At 38.0% G+C, this 22,636-nt stretch overlaps 1 protein-coding gene across 7 annotated transcripts in view; it reads left to right on the top strand.

The window, feature by feature from the left end:
- Positions 1 to 22,636, top strand: part of tmtc4 (transmembrane O-mannosyltransferase targeting cadherins 4) — a 163,196-nt gene that overhangs the window by 66,468 nt on the left and 74,092 nt on the right. For all 7 annotated transcript variants that reach the window (XM_028799964.2, XM_028799967.2, XM_051926072.1 and 4 more), the window contains 5 exons: positions 280 to 482; positions 12,921 to 13,095; positions 13,181 to 13,312; positions 19,984 to 20,063; positions 21,436 to 21,543. In XM_028799964.2, coding sequence (XP_028655797.1) covers positions 280 to 482; positions 12,921 to 13,095; positions 13,181 to 13,312; positions 19,984 to 20,063; positions 21,436 to 21,543 — 698 coding nt within the window. The remainder of the gene's footprint in view (positions 1 to 279; positions 483 to 12,920; positions 13,096 to 13,180; positions 13,313 to 19,983; positions 20,064 to 21,435; positions 21,544 to 22,636) is intronic.

Below are 22,636 nucleotides of genomic sequence, written 5' to 3'. Positions count from 1 at the left end.
AGTTGGCCTTTAAAAGCTAATTTATGTATACATTTACTTAAAGTATGTTTTACTTCTTAATGTTTTCTACAGTTTTCCAAAACTGATCAAATTGTCTTGAACTCATTGGAGATCACAGTCATAATTCAAAGATAATATGGATCTCACTGTATCCTACTGGTACTGGAAAATAAACTATTTTGTCAAAAAAGGCTTTATGCATTATTTTTGTGATTTCATTGTTTGCTGTAATTTATTAAATGGTTTAATTAAATAACTCTAGTTTTCTTTTATTGATAGACTGTGAACTATAATTACTATTACTCTTTGAATGCTTGGCTGCTACTGTGCCCCTGGTGGCTGTGTTTTGATTGGTCGATGGGATGCATTCCACTTATTGTATCAGTCATTGACTGGAGAATAATCTCAGTAGTGGTGCTCTGGATCTGCTTGATTGGCTTGGGAAACCAAGCTTTAAACTCGGGAGATAACAGTACTAGAAGGTAAGAGAGCAAGGTTCATTTAATAAGAACTACATGTAATCAGGATTATACAAATTGCTTTTTCTAAAAGATGCAATGCCATTCTAATAAAAATGTAACCTAAAGAACATATTCTTGTAAATAATAGCTTAGACATTGAGGTTTTTATGACCTGGTAATAAACCAATATTCTGAGGTGTTTTTTTCCCCGTTTAATTCAATGATCAGTTGTGCAGTGGTGTATTCTTTAATTGCTTTGTGCATTCTGTCTAGCAGAAATGGTCTGTGGACAATTAAAAGACTTTCAGATTTCTGTGGCCTGCATGCATTTTTTTAAAATATGGCAGTGTGGGAATGTGATCTAATATAGCCAAACTGATTATTATTTGTTTTGTGGGTGGTATGGTTGCAGTGGTTTTTATTAACTGCTTCAAAGCCCTGTGTGAAAATCCTTGCCTGATTAGTGTCTGTGTATAGTTTGCATATTATCTCTGTATTTGCTTGGATTTTCTTTGGAGAACTCTAGTTTCCTCTCATATCTACAAAGTGTGCAGGTTAGTTTGATTGATGGTGCTAAATTGTTTTGAGCATGTGACACTAAATGCAGTATGGTTACAAACAGCAGTGATCATGTTACAGCCAAAGATACATGTTCAACTAGACTTTACAGAGTGTTGAGTAGTTTTATTTCCATATAATCAATCGCCAGTTACGCTGTAACGGTGCAATGTCTTAAAAGTTCACAGCGTAATTTCAAAACATTGATAAAATACAATGCCATCGCCTCTAGGAGGGACGTGAGAGATGGAGAGATGCTTGTTGATTGCGTATAATTAGCTGCTATACCCATGTACTGTGGAAGGCGTCTACATGGAGTGGTGAGGGAGTAGTGTGTATTTTAGCTCGGGATGCAGGAGCTTTGTTTTCTTGCAGATTGCAACTTTGCTCTTGTAGCTGTATTCAGCAATATAATACACAAAAGTGATTCAATCCAAGTTCATTTAAAATTTGTACAAATTGTTATGCTTTATTGGCACAAAACTCAAAAATTAGATCTGCCTCATCTTAAAACGTATTTGAATAAATGTCTACCAAAAGAAACTAGAAAGGACTATAACTCGTTCAAACAGGGCATCCTCAGTCGTTGTCTTTCTACCATCTTCTGAACAAAATAATGTACTCAGCATGTATTAAAGAAAAAAAGTACTTCATTGTATTTCATCCTGGTGTGCTATAGCACGTTTTGCTTTTTCTTATCATGCATGCAAATGACATTCTGCAAAAAGTACATATCACTGAGTATTGATTGGTATTGTGAATTTGCAATGTATGATGTACATGCAGAATGATAATAGCACTGACTTTTAATAAAAATGTTAGACACTGCTTTGATAAATAATGAATTGGTTTATTTCAGAATTATCTTGTGTACAGTGTACAAAGTAAAATTACATTCTTATTTACCTATAAGCAGTGCTTGAAGTGGAAACAAATTACTGCCAGTACTCTGTTTTAGGCAATGTCTTCTTCCTCCCCCCAAGTTGTTATTACTGAGTGTACATTAGTATATAATATCAAATGTGGGGAGGGGGTGGGGGGCTGTTGAATCAATGACAGCTGCTGTACATGAACATTTGATCAAAGTTTGGGGTCCCCTTGAAGCTTGGAGCACCACTAGTACTGGCCTACTTCAAGCACCATCACACCACAAAAATAGGGTTCAACTGTGCTGCCACCTTGCCTAATATAAGTGGGTTAGGAAAAAGGGCGGGGAATAAAAAATATTGTAGTGTCACTGACAAGTTGCATTAGTCTGGGGATTAGTCACCCACTGTATGAACTAACATTTAATCATGTAAAAATGTTTTTATAGACCCTTTAAAAGAGGAAAACTTGCAAAGTCACAAAACAACAACATCATTTATTTATACAGCATGTTTTCATACAAACAATGTAGCTCAATGTGTTTTACAAAATGAAATAAAGGAACTTAATATAAAACAAACAAACGATTAGGCAATAATACTATGTATGTATGTAACCAAAAGGTAAGGTTGAATGGCTAGGTGCACAGAAAAAACAAACAAAAAAAAAAACTACAGTTAGGCTGAAGGGGGGGGGAGTGAATCTGTAGGGGTTCCAAGGCCAAAAGACTGCCCAGCCCCCACCTAACATAGATGTTCTAAATCAGTCCTCATAGTTTTCAGGATTTACATGGAAGAAATTGAAGATGATGGTGGTCATGTGGGCACTTGCCATTCAATCTATAATCGCAGTCAGTAGCATGGTACCATGATCAGGTGGTGGCAGTACAGATTGCCAACACAGAAGACCTGGAAAAGATGTTGGAGAAGGGTACAGATTAATAGGGAATTGCAGAACAAAGAGGAAATTCATTATCTATCTAGACTAACGGATACAACTAAAATGTAGCTACCAAAAGAATTCTTTTCAAAATGAGTTTTTAGCAGTTTTTTAAAATTGTTCTACAGTATTAGCCTGCTGAAAATTTTTCCCAATTGGGTGGTTACAGTGAGCGATCATTTTAAGGATAGTGAGGTAACTAAAAAATGTGTTTTAAAGAACAAGGAACTATGGGTGCTTTGGAGTCTATGAGCATCCCGGCAGGGCAATGCTTCAAATATACAGTGGAACCTCGGGTCACGACCATAATTCGTTCCAAAACTCTGGTCGCAACCCGATTTGGTTGTGACCCAAAGTAATTTCCCCCATAGGATTGTATGTAAATACAAGTAATCCGTTCCGGACCGTACGAACTGTATGTAAATATATATTTTGTAAAGATTTTTAAGCACAAAAATAGTTAATTATACCATAGAATGCACAGTGTAATAGTAAACTAAATGTAAAAACATTGAATAACACTGAGAAAACCTTGAACAGAGAAAACTAACATTGCAAGAGTTCACGCTATAGCCTTACGAACCGCTCGCTGTAAACACTTTCTTTAATGAGTTTTAAGCACAGGGGGAAAAAATGAACATTTGAAAAATCTTTAATTTATACAGAAACTAACCATAAACAACCAAGAAAACTAACCTTGCATGAGTCGAGTGCTGGCATGAAGGAAGTGAGGAAGAACTGGGTGGAGAGGAGATTACAGTTTTGAGGTAAAGTCTGTGACAATGCGGGTTCGCTGCATGCTCTCATCTCGCTTCTGGGAGCCCTTAAACCCGTCACCGTCGGTAATGTTACCGATGAGCACAACAGTAAGGCACTACAATGGAGCCAAGGGGATAGTGCAAAAAGTGCCAAGTGCTTTTATGAAAATCAACAAAAAAATCAAAAACAAAGTCCAAATTAAATAAAGTGCAGTGCTTTCAGAATCCTTCAATAAATGATCCCATAAAAACAGAAGTGAAGTGGAGGTTAAAATCCAATAGAAAAAAGTCTTCATTAAATACAATGAGGTTAAAACAATGCTGGAAGCAGTCTCTTTAAAAACAAGCCCAGTGCATTCTTTAACTGGTGACCCCCCTGCTTCTCCCTATCCAGGCTTCGCCATAGGGGAGCCACTCTACCTGCAGCTGTCCTTCCTTCTGGTCTGGAGGCCTCCCGATCCCTGGCTTCGGTTGCGCACTTTCCAGACTGAGACTTGGCTTCCCTGGCAACCAGGACGCCCACGTCAGGGAATCCACCGCCCAAGCTCCCGCTGCCTTCTCGGCCTTACACGGCCAGCCGTCCTCCTTCTGCTCACTCCAGCTCCTTGATCGCTCAGCTGGAGCGACCGCTTCCTTCTGCCCCACCGAGTGTCGGCCAAACACCCCTGCTTGGGCTCACTGTCCAGCTTCCTGCCTGCGAGCATGTGCTCGCTCGCTCTCACTGGTTCTTTCCACACTGCTTCCTGCCTCACTCTGCAACCTCCATCTTTCTTTTTCCTCCCTTTAGCCACCTTGCGCTTCTATTTTTGAAGAGGACGTGGCAGCTGTAGCATTCAGCAGCCCCGGGACCAATTACGGATGTGAACGGATTCCCACCTGTGCACTTAGGTGAGAAATGCACACACCACGAATTCCCCTGGAACTGCTTCAGCCACTCAACCACCACGCCCCCTCGCTAAGCTGCATTCGCTGCGATTATTTATTTAAAACTGGCCTCTTGACGTGAGCTGTGGACCCGCTATACCACAAAGTCCCTATGTGCGATGTACGTCTGACCGAGAACAATGTACTGTACAGGGAGAGACTGAACACGTGCGTAAATCACTGGCGTGTACAAACCAGAAGGGAAACAAAATAGAGCACAAAGAGTTCACAGCAAATGCACAGGGAGAGACTGAACATGTGAGAGCTTGAGGAAATTTCCACAAATGTTTATAGCAAATCGTTTATTTACATCCAAGCCTTTTGAAAATGAGTTAATTCAACTCTCACTTCTGGAAGAGCTTCTCATGCTTTGTAGAAGAGGCCACAGATATATTGTTTGAGTAAATCCTTTTCTAGGCATCAGTAGTAGAAGCAACTACAGTGCAAGGGGCTTTAAGGTTTTGGACTAAATTTGAGTGGTGCTTTCAGGGCAAAAATGCAGCATCTACAGGGTACAGTACCCATGGCTGGACTGAAGGACCATGTGAAGATAGAGTTTGGAGGTCTAGTGAAGTACTGAGTTGTGGATGACCTTAAAGAGTTTCTGGCCAACCATCTGATGACTCAGAAAGGGTAGGGTATATTACCTAGGGTATTTTTTAGCATGGTGGAGAAAAAATGATTCCTCTAGGAACATCATACAGAGGTGCAAAACACTCTTTAAGAAACACCTAAACCCAGTAGATGCCATCTCCTTAAAGGAGGAGTGGGATAGGAATGGTTCTATTAAAGTGGCTGAAGATAATGTAATTAAAAACCACTGTAGTAGAAATTTTGCAGGTGTATATGAGATGTGACCATGTGGATTGCAAATAGATGATATGTGCATGTTCTATCTGACATACCTCTTCTTTATTGTGTGTATTGATTCCATCCTTCCCATATAGACCAACGTTTTGTTCTTGTACAAATATTTGAAGGGCCTGGTGAGTTTGCTAAAACTGTCAACATATGGTTTGTGGACATGGAAAAACTTATGATTGTGTACCCTGTAATATCTTGTGGAAGGTGCTTTGCACCCTTAAGCTATTGTATTTGCAGGCAGGAGTTGTGTTTGCCTATTTTTTGTAAAATGATCCCTGTTCATTGTGGGTGTTTGACTCTCTGTCTCTCTCTTCCTGTTCATAATTTTCATGGATAAGATATTAACACTTAAGTGAGTCTTGAAGTTCCAGTTTGAGGATTAAAGGGTTGCTGTATGTACCATTGACCTCTGATGAACACTAGAATAACTTAACAGCTGAATATGATGCACTTTGGATGAAAATTAAAACTTTGATATTGAGATCATGATTCCCAGGTGGAGAAGTTTAAGTATCTGTGTCTTGGTCATGTGTATAGGTGAGGTGATCATGTGACTGATACACAAATGGGGAGGACATTATACCACAATAGACCTGTGAACTAGAAGTGAAGTTTCCTGTACACAGTGGCTGGGCTCACTCTGTCAAGAAGGGTGAGCACTTCAGCAGTACAGAATGACCTCAGAGTAAAATCACTGTGTCTTTGGATTGAGAGGAGCTAGTCAAAAGTGCAGTTGCACCTTCCTAGCTCTTAGAAAATATTTTAAAATATTTCTGATCCTGTTCAAATTTCAGTTTGGTACAGGGGTAGCCAAATTTTGAGACAAAAAAGATGCAGTGCAAATAAAATATTAGAATTCATGAAAGAATTTTTACAGTCAGAAATGTGCATGCACAATATTATCATTGGCTAGTTAGTCTAATAATGCTTTTTAGTCAGTGTACCTGAAGCTGACAGACTGACCTGGTTGCTGTCTAGTTATCTGCTTCATATAATCTGCCTTGGTGATGAATAATACATCCGAGGTACTGTTATATATGCACTGCCTGGCCAAAAAAAAAGGTCACACACTCTAATATTTCGTTGGACCACCTTTAGCTTTGATTACGGCATGCATTCGCTGTGGCATTGTTTCGATAAGCTTCTGCAATGTCACAAGATTTAGTTCCATCCAGTGTTGCATTCATTTTTCACCAAGATCTTGGATTGATGATGGTGCACTAGGCATGATGGGTGCATCACTTCATCTGCCTCTCTTCTTACCCTGATGCGCCCATCACTCTGGAATAGGGTAAATCTGGACTCATCAGACCACATTACCTTCTTCCATTGCTCCAGAGTCCAATCTTTATGCTCCCTAGCAAATTGAAGCCTTTTTTTCCGGTTTGCCTCACTGATTAGTGGTTTTCTTACGGCTACACAGCTGTTCAGTCCCAATCCCTTGAGTTCCCTTCGCATTGTGCGAGTGGAAATGCTCTTACTTTCACTAATAAACATAGACCTGAGTTCTACTGTTGTTTTTCTTCGATTTGATTTCACCAAACGTTTAAGTGATCGCCGATCACGATCATTCAGGATTTTTTTCCGGCCACATTTCTTCCTCGAAGACGATGGGTCCCCACTATCCTTCCAGTTTTTAATAATGCGTTGGACAGTTCTTAACCCAATTTTAGTAGTTTCTGCAATCTCCTTAGATGTTTTCTCTGCTTGATGCATGACAATGATTTGACCCATCTCAAACAGACTAACATCTTTTCCATGACCACGAGATGTGTCTTTCGACATGGTTGTTTAAGAAACGAGAAGCAAATCATTGCACCAGTTGGGGTTAAATAACTTGTTGCCAGCTGAAAGATAATCGCCCATGCAGTAATTATCCAATAGGAGGCTCGTACCTATTTGCTTAGTTAAATCCAGGTGGCGACTTTTTTTTTGGCCAGGCAGGGCCACGGCCACACATACATATTTAAAGGATCATACTTTCAAAGTTACATTTTTCAAGTAAGAAAGACAGATATTTTGAGGTTCGGCTGTTATACTAAGTAATGGCATCTGAGAATGGAAATTTGTTGCATGTTAATTAGCACAGTCAAGAAAAAATTTCACTTTACTCTGTATACATGACAATAATGACCCTATAAACCAATATGCCCACTTCCTGTCACACTCTTAGACCCTCTCCACACGTACCTGGATATTTTTTAAAACATAGTTTTTTTGTATGCGTTTTGGCCTTTCGTCCTCACACAAACTGCGTTTTAGATCCCTGAAAGTGGAGCTTTTGAAAAACTTCTGCCGGGATGAAGATGTATAAAAACTCTTGCTTTCCCCATTTACGGGTACACAGGAAAACTGAGTTTTTAGCTTGTAACTTTGGAGTGTGCACCTGCTTGACGTCAGCGTGTGTGCCAAGTAGTGTTTGTGTTAACCTTGTTAACAGAACTTCTTACTTGTTTACATTTAAACGTATGATTACCTTATCACGATGTTGAGCAATAGAGGCATCAGAATGGTCCACAGATGCTGCTACATTGAATGCTGTAGAAATAAAGTGGCCATCCATAAATTCTGTGGATTATTTGAACAGAAAGGGGAAGTTTTCTCTAAACATACAAGTCACCTGTGATAAGGGTTCATTTATTGACGTTGAAGTGAAATGGCTGGGTAGGTATTTTTGCAAATTCCAAGCTGAACACATATTTGAAGGGGGGAAAAAAAGGACAATGGACATTAAAAAGTGGTGATTAAAAAAAAAAAAAAACAACAAACCCCGGGTACATGTGACTAGGGATGGGAATTGATAAGATTTTCACGATTCCGATTCCATTTTCGATTCTGTTTAACAATTCGATTCTTTATCGATTCTCCTATCGATTCTTATTTTTAAAAAAGGAGAACACACAGGTCGATTAGTTTAGAACTTTGTTTTATATCTTATCTTTGAACAAGATAGAAATTTAGGAGTAGCATGACCTTACAAACCCAACAGTGAGATCTTAAGAGATCCACAGCCTACGGCTCCTCGATGGGGTGCCACGGGGTCCCCAGAAAAAAATGTGTAAATGTAAAATAATAATAAAATAAGTATTCTTCTGTAGCAATAACAAAGTATAACATAAATTATTCTGTGGCAATTACACAAGAATGTCCAGTAACATTTACACTCTCCTTTTTAAAAGTATATATGAGCTGAGCACTCAAAAATAAAACTATATCAGCCAGCAACAAATACAATCAACTCAAGTCCAATGGAACTGTGCACAGTGCAATTCTGCAACCATCAACTATTTTGACAGCTACATCCATGTTGGCCGCATTATCAACAGTGGCTGCCACAACCTTGTCTTTGATACTATACTCCTCCAAGATCTCATCAGTCTCCTCTGCTACAGCTGTCCCTGTCTGTGCCTGGTACACTGGTTTGGTTTTGAGGACTTTTTCTTGAGCCTGGCCATTCCTGACATAATGCAGCGTTACTGTGAGGTAATGATCTTGACTAAAACTTGCCCATCCATCTGCAGTGATGGCTGCCTTCAGCACATGTTTCAGCTCAGAAATGGAAACGGATGAAACATCTGGTAAGAGGAGAACACGCAAATTTGACATTCCCTGACTTAGCCTACAATTAAACACATTCACTTACCGAAAATCGGGGGCATCTACTGTGGCAAATGGGTGCAAGCCTTTTACCACAAACTTAGTCACTGCTCGGTGACATTCGTCTATCCTGGCCTGTGTCATTTTACTTTTCCCCGCCTCTGTGAAAGGAGAAGCTACCGGTAGACTGCAGCGAGAACTGCCAGCATCTGAGACAGCCAGACTCTGTCTGTCTCTCTCGTCATGGTCATCTAAATGCAATGCACAGTAATAGCAGGTTTTGCAATAAGGCAAATCGCGCTAACATAATATGCAATGTTAGTTGATTAGTTACCTGCCGTATTAACGGGAGAGGACCTGCAAACGTTACCGCTGCTGCTGGGTTGAGATTCACTAGTCCGGAGCAGATCAAAAACACAACATTCATTTAAGGTTATCGCGTGTTTTGTGTGCAAATGCTTTTGCATATTCGTAGTGTTTCCTCCCTTTGATGAAATATATACTTTGCAAGTATTGCAAGTTGCCCTGTTGTCATCCTTTCTCGTAAAGTATAACCAAACTTTTGAGCATTTGTGCCGCTTAGGCGCCATGTTTCCTGCTGGGTAAATAACGCTACGCAACGTGGTGACGTCATTCGAGGCGACTGGAATCGATAGGGGAATCGTTTGCAAAAATGGCAAACAATTCCAAGGAATTGAAACAGTGGGAACCGAACCGGTTTTCGATTTCCATCCCTACGTGTGACCAAGGCCTTACTGTTGAAATGGAACACATCAAGAGCTCTACATCATATAACATCATTCTGTGCCACAACAGAAACCCAGAACTTCTGTAAAAAAAAAAAATAGTACATACAAACAAGCAACACTGAAAAATAAAACTTTCTGTTCTTCATTGCCTGTCAAAAACATTTCTTAATTGATTGTGTTATTAAAGTTTTCTTGCTGTGATTCTGTATTGAAATATAAAGGCATTGCTAAAAGTGAAATACAAAGACATCACTTTAAAAAAAAAAATAAAATAAAATAAAAGGTACAGGCAAAATATGTTGCTGACACGGCCACAACAGCTAAGCTGGCTTGGGAGACCTGTGTCTGGAATGGTGGAAAAACCAGAATGTTCCATGTCTCATGATTGAGTTAAAAAAAAGTCAGTTTAAAAAATAAAGGCCTTTACATAGCTGATAATTACATCAATCAACATAAAAATGCTTCTTCAGGATGACTCATGAAAATCAATAATTGTCATTTGGGGATTACTAAACACTCACACAAGAGTCATATACTGTTAAAAGGCTTTGAATGTCTGCTTTTTTTGTCAAATTTGAATTATCTTTAGTATAACAATTTGATCTGTAGTGAATTAAATAGGGACGGTGAAATCAATTGAGATAAAACTCGCCACCACCCTTCCTGATATGTGACTTGGTACACCTACAACTTTTGCATGTCTTTGGAAGTGATTGATTCCCCAATTTTATGTATAAATTTAAATGTGTTGATATCTTCAACCAAACTAAAATAAATAAAGCGAGAATAAATGTGTATCTATAAAGCAAATCTTTTTGTTAGGGGATAAGGGCTATACTTTTTGTGGGGATTTCACCATGGTAACGTTCCACAAAGACTAATATATTTCAAAAGAATTGGCCGATTCTGTACATAATGAGAATGAAAGTGTGTTGATTCAGTGCACCATTCTACATTGTATAAAAAAGTAGTAATTACATAATAATTAATAGTGTGGTGAACATGGCATAAGTGGATGTTAGTGCTGACACACTCAGAAAGGGATAATAAATGGAATTGTTTCCTATTAATAGGGGAAGCAGAGTGCTTAAACTTGAAGTAAACTTTCTCTTTACAATAGGTCTTTATGAACAATCTGATTTGCGAGATCAGTATATGGACAACAATACAGATTTCCATACTGGATTGGTTGAAGCCCGAGTTAACATTGGCTGCCACTAGTACCGTTAGCCAACAGGGTGCTGGGGGATATAGAATAAAAGGAGGATAAAATTAACAAGCTACTGCATGAAGTTATGGGAAAGAGTAGTGGAAGCTAGGTTAAGAAGGGAGATGATGATTATTGAGCAGCAGTATGGTTTCATGCCAGGAAAGAGCACCACAGATGCGATGTTTGCTCTGAGGGTGTCGGAGAAGTATAGAGAAGGTCAAAAGGAGTTGCATTGTGTCTTTGTGGACCTAGAGAAAGTATATGACCGGGTGCCTAGAGGGGAGTTGTGGTATTGTATGAGGAAGTCGGGAGTGGCAGAGAAGTATGCAAGAGTGGCACAGAATATGTGCAAAGGAAGTGAGACAGTGGTGAAGTTTGCGGTAGGAGTGATGGATGCATTTAAGGTTGAGGTGGGATTACATTAGGGATCGGCTTTGAGTCATTTCTTATTTGCAAAGGTGATGAACAGGTTGACAGAGGAGATTACACGGGAGTCCCTGTGGACTGTGATGTTTGCCAGTGACATTGTGAGTAGGGAGCAGGTTGAGGAGACCCTGGAGACGTGGAGGTGCTTAAGAGAAGAGAGGGGTTAAGGTCAGTAGGGCCAAGACAGAGTATGTTCTGTGAATGATCTGGAGGTCAGAGGAATGGTGAGGATACAGGGAATAGAGCTGGCAAATGTGGATGAGTTTAAATATTTGGGATCAACCGTACACAGTAATGGGGAGCTTGAAAGAGAGGAGATGAAGAGCAGGGTGGAGTGGCTGGCAAAGAGTATCAGGAGTGACTTGTGACAAACGGGTACCTGCAAAAGTGAAAGGGAAGGTCTACAAGACGGTTGTAAGACCAGCTGTGGAGACTTTGGCACTGATGAAAAGACAGGAGACAGAGCTGGAAGTGACAGAGTTAAAGATATTAAGATTTGCATTGCGTGTGACGAGGAGGGACAGGATTAGGAACGAATACATTACAGGGTCTGCTCAGGTTGAATGGTTTGGAGACGAGATGAAGAAGCAAAATTGCGTTGGTTTAGATATGTGCAGAAAAGAGATGCAAGGTATATTGGGAGAAGGATGCTAGGGATGGAACTGCCAGGCATGAGGAAAAGAAAAGGCCTAAGAGGAGGTTTATGGATGTGGCATAAGAGGACATACATGGGGTGGTTGTGTCAGAGCAAGATTCAGAGGACAGGAAGATATGGAAAAGGTGATCTGCTGTGGTGACCCTTAAAGGTAGCAGCCAAAAGAAGAAAAGAAAAAAAAAAAAAGAAAGCAAAAACATATACTAGGAAAGGAATTAATAATTGCAGTATATGGTTATCTTACAAATTGGAGATTTTCCTGGTAGGATTTAAACATATGACTTTTGAAGCTATACATGCGGGCCAAGCAATAAGAATTTCAGAGGGACATATCCATAAAACTAAAAGCATTCACAAAAAAAATGTACTATAATTTTATTAGGTAAAGGAAGGATTAACACCTGAAGTTTCAAATTGTTTTACATATTTACAAAAGAGTAGGCTTCAACAAGTGTATTTACTCTGCAGTGTTGGAAATCGTAACCTTGTAAGTTAGTTGAAATTTCAAAAATGAATAAACGTCATTTAAAAAACCAAAATAATTTAGAAATGTCAGGTTCTGTATCCTGACATTTAACATTTTTAATATGTTGTAATCTGTAAATACTTTAACTAAGCATTGAAGAGGATAATGCATTATCCTGGTCACTTAAGAAGTATGAAAAACATATAAAGTTAATATAGTTGTATAGTTGTTACATTGCCAACCAAAATGTAATGTATAAAACTATAACCTTTTGCTGTATATTATTGGTTAGATTTGTGAACAAGAAATGGGAGTTAAAACACTTTCTCAGTTGTGCAAGCATTCCATTCATTTTTAGCTAAACTTTATGAAAATATATCTTTAAATCATTTACCAAAGTAAGAGTATAAAAAATGTTTATGCATTGTTTTGTTTTTTTTCCTCAGAGTGCTAACATTTGGACTTGCTCTACTGGTCATCCCATTTCTTCCTGCAAGCAACTTGTTTTTTCGTGTAGGATTTGTTATAGCTGAGAGAGTACTATATCTTTCATGTGCTGGATACTGTATAATTGTCACATATGGAATAAGTACTTTATGTCAAAAGTGCAGGAAATATAAGGTATTGTACAATCATGGAATGTGATCATCTATTTTTTTTTTTCATTTTTCTCTTGACACTTGTTCATTTTTTTCTTTTAACCTAGAGGCTTCTTTGCACTTCATTGTTATGCCTTTTTGGCCTGAATATGATTCGCTGCATTATCCGCAGTGGTGAGTGGAGATCGGAAGAGCAGTTATTCAGAAGTGCCCTCTCTGTCTGTCCTCTTAATGCTAAAGTAAGCAGTTACATAAAGTGACTTTGTGCAGTTTTAATGTATATCAGAAACTCTGTACACTTTTTATTTCAAAGAATGTTTCTCTGTACTCTCACCTTTGTGAAATAAATTCACTGCAAGCAACTACCAAACATGAAACTGGCTACAAAGTTTAGATTTATATCAGTATTCCTTTATCATTGAACATGTTTCCTTATTTAGCATATTTATTTTAAAATCCATGTGATACATGAATCTTCCTTAGCAAAAACTTTGTGTTGCAAACACTGATGAATAGCATGTTTTAGTTGTGTTCTTATAAGTTTATATATGAAGCAAGGAGTGACTAGCCCAGGGTCAGAATATTAACAGTTTTGTGGCTTTTTATCCACTATACATAAGCGCAAATTTAAATAATTTTGTACTTTGGTGCAGAATTATGAAATTGTAGGTGATTTTTGCTTGTCCCCCTTCTTGCTTAACCACACATTGTAAGTCACTCATAAATCTTTAATATTCCATGTCATCAAAATGAAAAAAGTGTTTAGGCAAACCAATTAAAAATAGCTTTCAGCTTTTATTCAGTTACAGTTACTGGCTGAGCTGAGTTTCAGAGTCTGAATGTCCTGCTTCTCAGGATGTTGGTTGTGGCACTAGAGGCGCCTGACCAGACTGATACTCTTAATAGAAATAATAAGGTACAAAGTCCACCATTTATTCTCACAAGAACTAATAAAATGGTGAACAATCAGTGTCAATATTTTCCTCCTCAATCCTTCCAATAAAAATGAGTTGAGATAAAAAGAGGATTATGTAAGTAAATATAAACAAAGCTAGGAGGGAATCATATTTAGCAATGACTATGCGTAATATATACTATGCCTAATATTTCACAGTCGATATGAACAAAGAAATTCTGAATGAGAACGTGAGCAAGACAGAATTCAATATTAAAAAAATCTGTTGCTCTTTTTTCATGAAGCCAGTTATTGTCTGCTGCCCAACACAGTGCACTGACAAAACCATGTGATGATAAATGTGCATAGAAACAAATGCGCTTAATAATGTTTAAACATTTAAGAAAAGTTAAACCCTCTTTGTTAATAATTCCATTACACATATAGCCCACATGTAATTTTATTTATGAAATACAAAACCTTTAATGAGTGGTGCTTTTTACCACTCAAAAGATGTGCCAAAGCAAAACCTACACAAAGAAAGACAGAAACCCATAAATAAGAGAGTAACAGTGCTGTAGAATTTATAACACCACAATATGTGCAATACTTCACAAAAAGTCTAAAAGTGGCACCTGTCTCTATATTCAAAGGAAGTGTTAAAAGCAACAATTAACGTGCACATACCTTGATTTGTATGCCACTGATTCTGAATGGAAAGCATAAACAAGCTATTCAGAAGCAGTGGACACGTAATCATAAAGCAGAAAACCTAAAACTAATCATATTTTAATGTCCAGAAAAAACCTTTTCTTCAACTTTGTAACTTTCCACTAAATAAATTCCTGCACATTTCTCTACAGTGACTGTCTGCCATGACAGGAAAGGTGAGGTAATACCTTGAATGTGAGTGCCTGTGTCACTGGGTGCATTGGTCACCTTATGTGTTTGTTGCCACATTTTTATCTCACACACTTTAGTCATGCCACCGGAGCACTTGATTCTGTATTCCCTTTAAGAGCAATAATGGTCATGGAAAAAATAGAAGGCAAGCATATCAGATTCCTGAACACTTGTATCTTTAAATCAGCATTTTCTAATATAACTGTATAGCTTAACTAAAGCACCCATAATGTAATACTCATCTAAAGCTGTAGTGCAGAAAGATTATCTTACCTTTAATGAATATTCATCGGGATAACTGTTCAGAAAACAGCATGTTAACTATAAAAAGTATCTACAGAGATACCAGACCTAACTGTTAAAAGAATGTGGGCTTATTTTTCCAAAACCACAGAAGTTTACCTTTAAAGCAGATTGCGCCAGAAGCATCTCTTCCTATGGAGATCACAGCTCTGTGCATGCTGCTGAATGTGGGTATTGAAGAAAAAAAAGGTAACACAGTGGATTGGATAAATTAATATTCTATTATAATGAGTTGCTAGCTACCATGCCTTTTTAACCACCAGTGCTGCTAACTCTTGTGGAACGAGCTGATGCAGCTGCAGCAGTCCATTTATATTGGCAGATAAAATCTTTCAGTATTTTGTTACCAATTGGTTTTAAAAACTACATTTTTTTATTTTATTTTGAAAAGTATTTAATTAGTATAGTGCTGCTGTACTGGCGCCATTCAGGCTGCCAACGTTTTCAGGTGTGCTCATTCTTTGTGTATTCAGTGGTTAATATGTGTGTTTTGTCAACCTTCAAGAATTACTTTCACTTGTGAAGAGCTTTTGAACATATGAGACTTAGTTCCAGCGGATTTGTTTTCTGTTTGTTTGGAATGAGGAAGATTTACCGCAGATGTTTTCCCCATCTGCCTTCAGGAATGCCGCCCGTCAATCAGTTTTCTCCAGGAGGTACAGAGGTAAGCGATCTGGCACTATGGTGCGCTAGAGATGCAGAGCCTTTTGTGCTTCACTCCTGGTAATCTGCCTTTCAAATGTTCACTTACTTGTCAACAAAATGGATGAGTTGCTGATACTGATTAGGACTAACAAAGACTTTGTGCGATAATGTGCCTCCTGTTTCACTGAAATGTGGCTTCATTCAGATCTACTGGACAACGTTGTTCATATGGCAGGATATTAGTTATTCAGAGCGCACTGTAACAGTAGATAGACTTTGTGGCAAAACACGAGGTGGCAGTGTGTGCATGTTTATAAACAGCTGGTACAGGGATGTGTCCGAAATTCTTTTTCCTCTGCTGATTTAGAAGCTCTCCTCATTCTTGGCAAGTCATTCTGTCTACCCAAGGAATTTCATTCTGTTATACTGGTTGGTATTTACATTTCTCCTGATGCGAATGCTTAATTAGCACAACTGTTGCTAGCTGATAACATTCATTTAAAAAATAAATTCCCCAGTATTGCCCCACACATGAACATTGTCTCACATTGGATCATTTATACACCAACGTTAAAGGGGCATTTTCAATTTCTCCCGTACACCTCTTGGCAACTCTAACCATGCCATGATTATGCTTACTTCCAGCTATAAACGGAAACTGGCACAGTCAAAGGCCAACAGGACAGGTGGACCCCTGGGGCTGTTGGAAGGCTGAGGGACTGTTTAAGCTCCATGGATTAGAAAGCCATAGAAGGCTGGTGTAGCAGCACAGATGGATATGCTGATACTGTAACCTATTACATATCCTTCTATGAAGAGGTGTGTTTCCCTAAGACCACCATTGTGAGATACAGCAATGACAAACTGTGGTTCACCAAGAAGCTGAGGGTTCTCAGAACAGCTTATGACCAGGCATACAGGTCTTAGAAAAGGGATGAATATCGATTTGCAAGGCAGCAGTTTAATAAAGATCTGAGAGCTCCAAAAGATCAGCTGGAGAAGGGCTTTAGCAGTAACAGCCAGGGATTGTGGAGTTCTCTGAAAAAACTTGCAAATTACAGACAGAAGTGGCCTTATCCTTCCCCATTTTGGCTAATCAGCTAAATGAGTTTGATTGTCGGTTTGGTAAGAACCTGAGCCCCTACTTGGACTTTGACCCTGTACCTCATATCAAGAGTCTCCCTCTCATAACCATTTCAGTGTCGTCATCCCCCATTCACTGAAGGCTGATACACCTTCTTCAACTTCCCTTCCTCTGAGTCATTCCTCTCCCCTCCCCCTATACTTTCAGTGAAGTAATAAGAGGTACAAAAATTTTCAGGAAACAGAATATTAGGAAAGCAGCTGGCTGTGATGGGGTCCCACCTGGTACTCAGACATTGTGTAGACCAGTTAGCACCTGTCTTCACTGACATATTCAACACCTCTGGACTGCTTTAAGGGAGCTGCTATCATTCCAGTTCCCAAGAAGGAAAAAAATCTTATTGACTTTAGACTATTGACTGTAGGCCTTTTGCTTTGACCTCGGTTGTTACAAAAATATTCAAACATGCTTTCCTACCTAAAGTCCATCGTTGACCTTCTCCTTGATCCACTTTAGTTCGCATATAGAGCAAATCGCTCAGTGGAGGTTGCAGTTAATTTATGCCTCCACTATATTCTTCAGCACCTGGACTTGCCTAACACCTACAGTATGTGAAGGTCTTGTTTGTGGATTTCTGTTCAACCTTCAATACCATTGTTCCAAGGTTGCTTCAGAGTAAACTAATCTAGTTAGATTTACCCTATGGTGTCTGTCAGTGGATTATGAGTTTCTTGATAGGCAGGATGCAATATATGAGACCTGGGCCCTTATGTCTGATCCAGTTTCAGTTGGCATAGGCTCCCCTCAAAGCTGTGTTCTTTCACCTCTCCTTTTTTCACTTCATACAAATGACTGTAAATCCGTGGACAGATCTGTAAAAAATACTAAAGTTTGCAGATGATACAACCGTAGTGAGTCTTATTTCCAATAATAAGTCTTTCTATGAAAGAGAGGTGGACCATCTTGTAGAATGGTGTTCTTGTAACAACTTGGAGCTCAGTGCTATTAAAACAGTGGAAATGAGGCTTGATTTCCACTGACAAGTCACTAATTGTCCACCTTTGCAAATTGATGGCGAGACTGTGGTTCAGTCATTTAAATTCCTAGGGACTACTTTCACTAATACACGAAACGGGGCAAGCACATCACCTCCTTCATCAAGAAAGCCCAGGCAGAGATTGTTCTTTCTTTCCAGCTTGACCCTTAAATACTCACATCATTTTTCTTCTCATAAGTACTCACACGGTGTACTTTATTCACCAGTGTTAAAATGGCTATTTGTATGCACACTGTGAAGTTGTAATATAAAATATTGCAATAATTTTATATTGTACCTGTTTTTAATGTAATTTATTACCATATTACTGAATAGTATGATACAGTATAGGATTATCTAAAAATAATCTTGATCCACTTCTCCAGTGCTCATTTGTCACCTGTCTCATTTTCACTGCAGAATTTGCACGTTTCACATTTCACGCCAGTTGTTGAATGTTCTTTGCAGACAAAGTCATTGCAAGAAGAAAATCTCATCATTGCCATAAATATGCAAGTACCCGCACGGTGTACCAAATGCACCAAATGGAATTTGGAACTGTGCATCCACTCATAAAAACAGCTGGGGGCACACTAGAGGGAAACCATTGTGACACTGTACTTGTAGTGAATGAAGCTAAGGATAGATGGTGGATGCTGACTGTATGTTCAAGTAAAAGGATGTTGGACAAAAATAACAGACTGGTGTACAAAATACACTAGTGCGAGTAGTTAAGGGTTATGAAGTTTGGCATATCTAGGAGTATATTGTTACATTTTTACTCAGCCATTATGAGAGTATTGTGACCTCCTCCTTCACCGTTTGGTTTCCTTCTGTCTCATCTCTTTCTAAGACTCGGTTGCAGCAGGTGATTTGTTCAACTGAGAAAATCATTGGCTACATTAAAAGGTCTATTCATTGCCAGAGTGAAAAGAGAGCAGGAATGATTGTAGCTGTGTCTACCCCCCAGCAGCCATCTGTTCATTAAATTGCCATCACAGAGGAGGTACAGGTCTTTTGCGACCCAAACTACATTTTATCTCCTCGGCTTCTTTTCCTCAGATTATTCAGATCTTAAGTAAATTTAGATATGGTTACTGTTACTGTTTTTGCAGTTTTTGTCTATTCGTAAATTACTTCATATTTGCTCAACTTGTACTGTTTGATACTAATATTATTTTGTATAGTTTTTCTATTTATTTGAGTTAATTATTGAAGTTTGTAATTATTTAAGAAATTATTGTATAGTGATTTGCACAGTGTCAGGTTAATGGTGGGTTGAAATGGTGTTGTCTTGAGTTGGTAATGTCTTGTATCTCATGTTTTGCACCTAACCAAAGTCAATGCTGGTATGTTTCACATGCTAGTAATAAATTGATTCTGATTCTACTAACCTTTCTGTCACTGTTGGATATTATGTGTCTTCCAAATACATTCAGCAAAAACCTCAAAAGCTGAAAAGAAAAAGTGGCACGCATAACTATTACAAAACATTAGATTATTGTGGTTCATTTGTAAGCAAATTTGTATTGCTTTGTCATGTGGCTCTTAAATGAATTTTTCTTGAAGTAATTATGACTCCCCTGTGTGCAGTGTTCACTTCTAGTCATGTCCCTTTTTGCCTAATAGAAACTTTGTAGAGCTTGTATACACAAGCGTTGATACAGCTACAGCAAATGTGTTTTTGATTATTTAAGCCTGTACTATTTTAACTGTTCCATTTGATTGCTCAGTCCTTGCTTATTCTTATATTCTGGAAGTTTTTGTTGTTTGTATCTTAGATTGTTTGATGTTATTCTTGCTTTTTTGTCTGTATCTTTGTCTTTTCTGGGTGGTACTGTTTTGCCCTGGTACAATTTTTGCCTCACCTAGCTTCACCTTTATTGTTCCATGAGAACCACTTTTCCTTGCTGTACATCTTCCTTAAAGAACACCCCTTGTAGATTTTTCATTTTCCCATCTAATAAAACCCTCTGCTATTGATAAACATTCTGCACTGTTTGCTAAAGCTGTGATTAATTCAAGATCCTCTATTGTTTTACAGGTTCATTACAATGTTGGCAAAAATCTAGCAGACAGAGGAAACCAAACCTCTGCTATCAGATATTACAGAGAAGCAATAAGGTACTTTTCATTATGCAGTAATGATTTCATGTTATAGATAATGCATCAAATATATGCAGTTATAGATCAGTTAATAATTTTGACCATTCATTGCAAAGTGTGTGCCTTGAGAGACATATGGATTTGCACATGGATTTTTAGAAATTGATTTTATACAGTATATATACATATATATATATATATATATATATATATATATATATATACATAATGTATATAATGGAGCGTGAGATCGACAGGCGGATCGGTGCGGCATCCGCAGTAATGCGGGCTCTACATCGGTCTGTCGTGGTGAAAAAGGAGCTGAGCCGCAAGGCGAAGCTCTCAATTTACCAGTCGATCTATGTTCCTACCCTCACCTATGGTCATGAGCTATGGGTAGTGACCGAAAGAACGACATCGTGAATACAAGCGGCTGAAATGAGTTTCTTCCGCAGGGTGTCTGGGCGCTCCCTTAAAGATAGGGTGAGAAGCTCAGTCATCCGGGAGGGGCTCAGAGTAGAGCCACTGCTCCTCCGCATCGAGAGGAGTCAGATGAGGTGGCTCGGGCATCTGATCAGGATGCCTCCTGGACGCCTCCCTGGTGAGGTGTTCCGGGCACGTCTAACCGGGAGGAGGCCCCGGAAAAGACCCAGGACACGCTGGAGGGACTATGTGTCTCGGCTGGCCTGGAAACGCCTTGGGATTCTCCCGGAAGAGCTAGAAGAAGTGGCCGGGGAGAGGGAAGTCTGGGCATCTCTGCTCAAGCTGCTGCCCCCGCGACCCGACCTTGGATAAGCGGAAGAGGATGGATGGATGGATGGATATAGATATATATATATATAATATAATTTTTTTAATATTTGATATTCATTTTTTTTTTTTTTTTAAACGTTAATACAAAGGTAATTCAAGAGCTGGAAAACACTCTTTTTTGACCGTGTCAGATAACTGATTTTTAAAAATGTTTTGTTTTTACTGTCTTGCTTTATTAAATGGATTTTGTCTGCTTCATTTATCAGTATTACATATACTCAAGTGTTTGTAGGCCTTACCATTTGATTCTCAAGACATATCTAACTTTCATGTTCATTTTACTTTTAGTGTTTTAATATGGATTTTTGTCAGATCTATGTATCTGATTTATTTAAATTAAAAGACTAAGAGGTGAAATGCCCATGCTGAGATGAAAAGCTGAAAATGTTGTTTGATCTGATTATTGGCATAGTTATTCCATGATGTGCATAAGTGCTATCTGGTTAAATTTCAAAATATTTTTATAAAAAAAAATGAAAGAATAATGTAGCTACTAAAATTTTAGTAATTTTATTTGTTGTGAAATATCTTGTTTAATTTGACACCTGTATGATGTGTTTTTATTCATTTTCTGTAGATTAAATCCTAGATATGTTCATGCTATGAACAATCTAGGAAATATCTTGAAAGAAAGGAATGAACTTAGTGAAGCTGAGGAACTTCTTTCCACCGCAGTTAATATCCAGTAAGTGCATGCTGCTACACATTACAGTCAAATAATTAAATGCATATCCTGGGATATACTGTAAAATTTATAGAATTTTCATATGAGTATACAATGCTATAGTATTATTCTTCCACTTAATGGTTCAGTCTTAAATTTAAGCCAAAGCTATTGCCAAATGAAAAAACTCAAATACATGGTGAATATATTTAGTATAATACAAGATCTGAGAGAGAGATTGCATTTCTGTTTTTCAGTTTCATTTGGTTTCTTATGACATGGCAGTGTTGCTGACTTAATCTTAGCTAATTCATAACATTTATTTTAATGCGTAACTTTTAAAATATTCTGAAGAGAACATACCATTTAGTCTAATATTGACCATCTGTAAACCTAGCATTTCTAAATATGTGGAGATTTGAAAATCCTGAAAATCACTTTGTTCAATCCCACTGTTGAAGAACTCTTTTAATATGTTTACAATACTGTTTTTAAATATGTATGGCATACTTCCTTACCCCAGCTTCTAGTTTTCCTCTTCTTCCTTCCTAAAAAAAAAAAAATTTAAATGGATTGTTCCTTGGGTGTGTCCATCATGATCATACTCATCAAGTTCTTAAATGTGATTTTGTGGTATGCCTGTGTCAGGTGAGATTTTGTTAAAAGTTACCTCTCAATTATGTTAAGGTGGAATTGGAGTAAATAAGTTGAGAAGCACAATATGTGAATTGTTTAAGCAGTGACCTGTGCTTTCAGATTTGCTTAGTTTTGGGATTCAGTGTTTCGGTTTCACATTTTGAACTTTTGGATTTACATTCTTTTTTGTATGTATGTATGTATTTATGTATGTATTTTTGGCCCTCCTTTCTGCTTTAACGGTTTTTTTTAAGGCATTAAAATGTCAGATTTTTATTCAAAGCTGATATCAACAAATGTTTTCTCCTCAAAAAATTTTAGATAATTTTTTTGGTTTTGTGACCTTTTTTTGGCTTGATGAATTGCTATTTTAAGGAAGTTTTCTTATGTTTTGGGTTTGCTTTTGTTCAGCATTGTCATGTATGATTATAATATTATTATAATACTTAATAGTAATATTTGTGTTTAATTCAAGTTA

The sequence above is a fragment of the Erpetoichthys calabaricus genome, chromosome 4 (assembly GCF_900747795.2).
Source record: "Erpetoichthys calabaricus chromosome 4, fErpCal1.3, whole genome shotgun sequence".
In the NCBI taxonomy this organism is placed as follows: Eukaryota; Metazoa; Chordata; class Cladistia; order Polypteriformes; family Polypteridae; genus Erpetoichthys; species Erpetoichthys calabaricus.
This window is presented reverse-complemented; position numbering and strand designations above follow the sequence as displayed.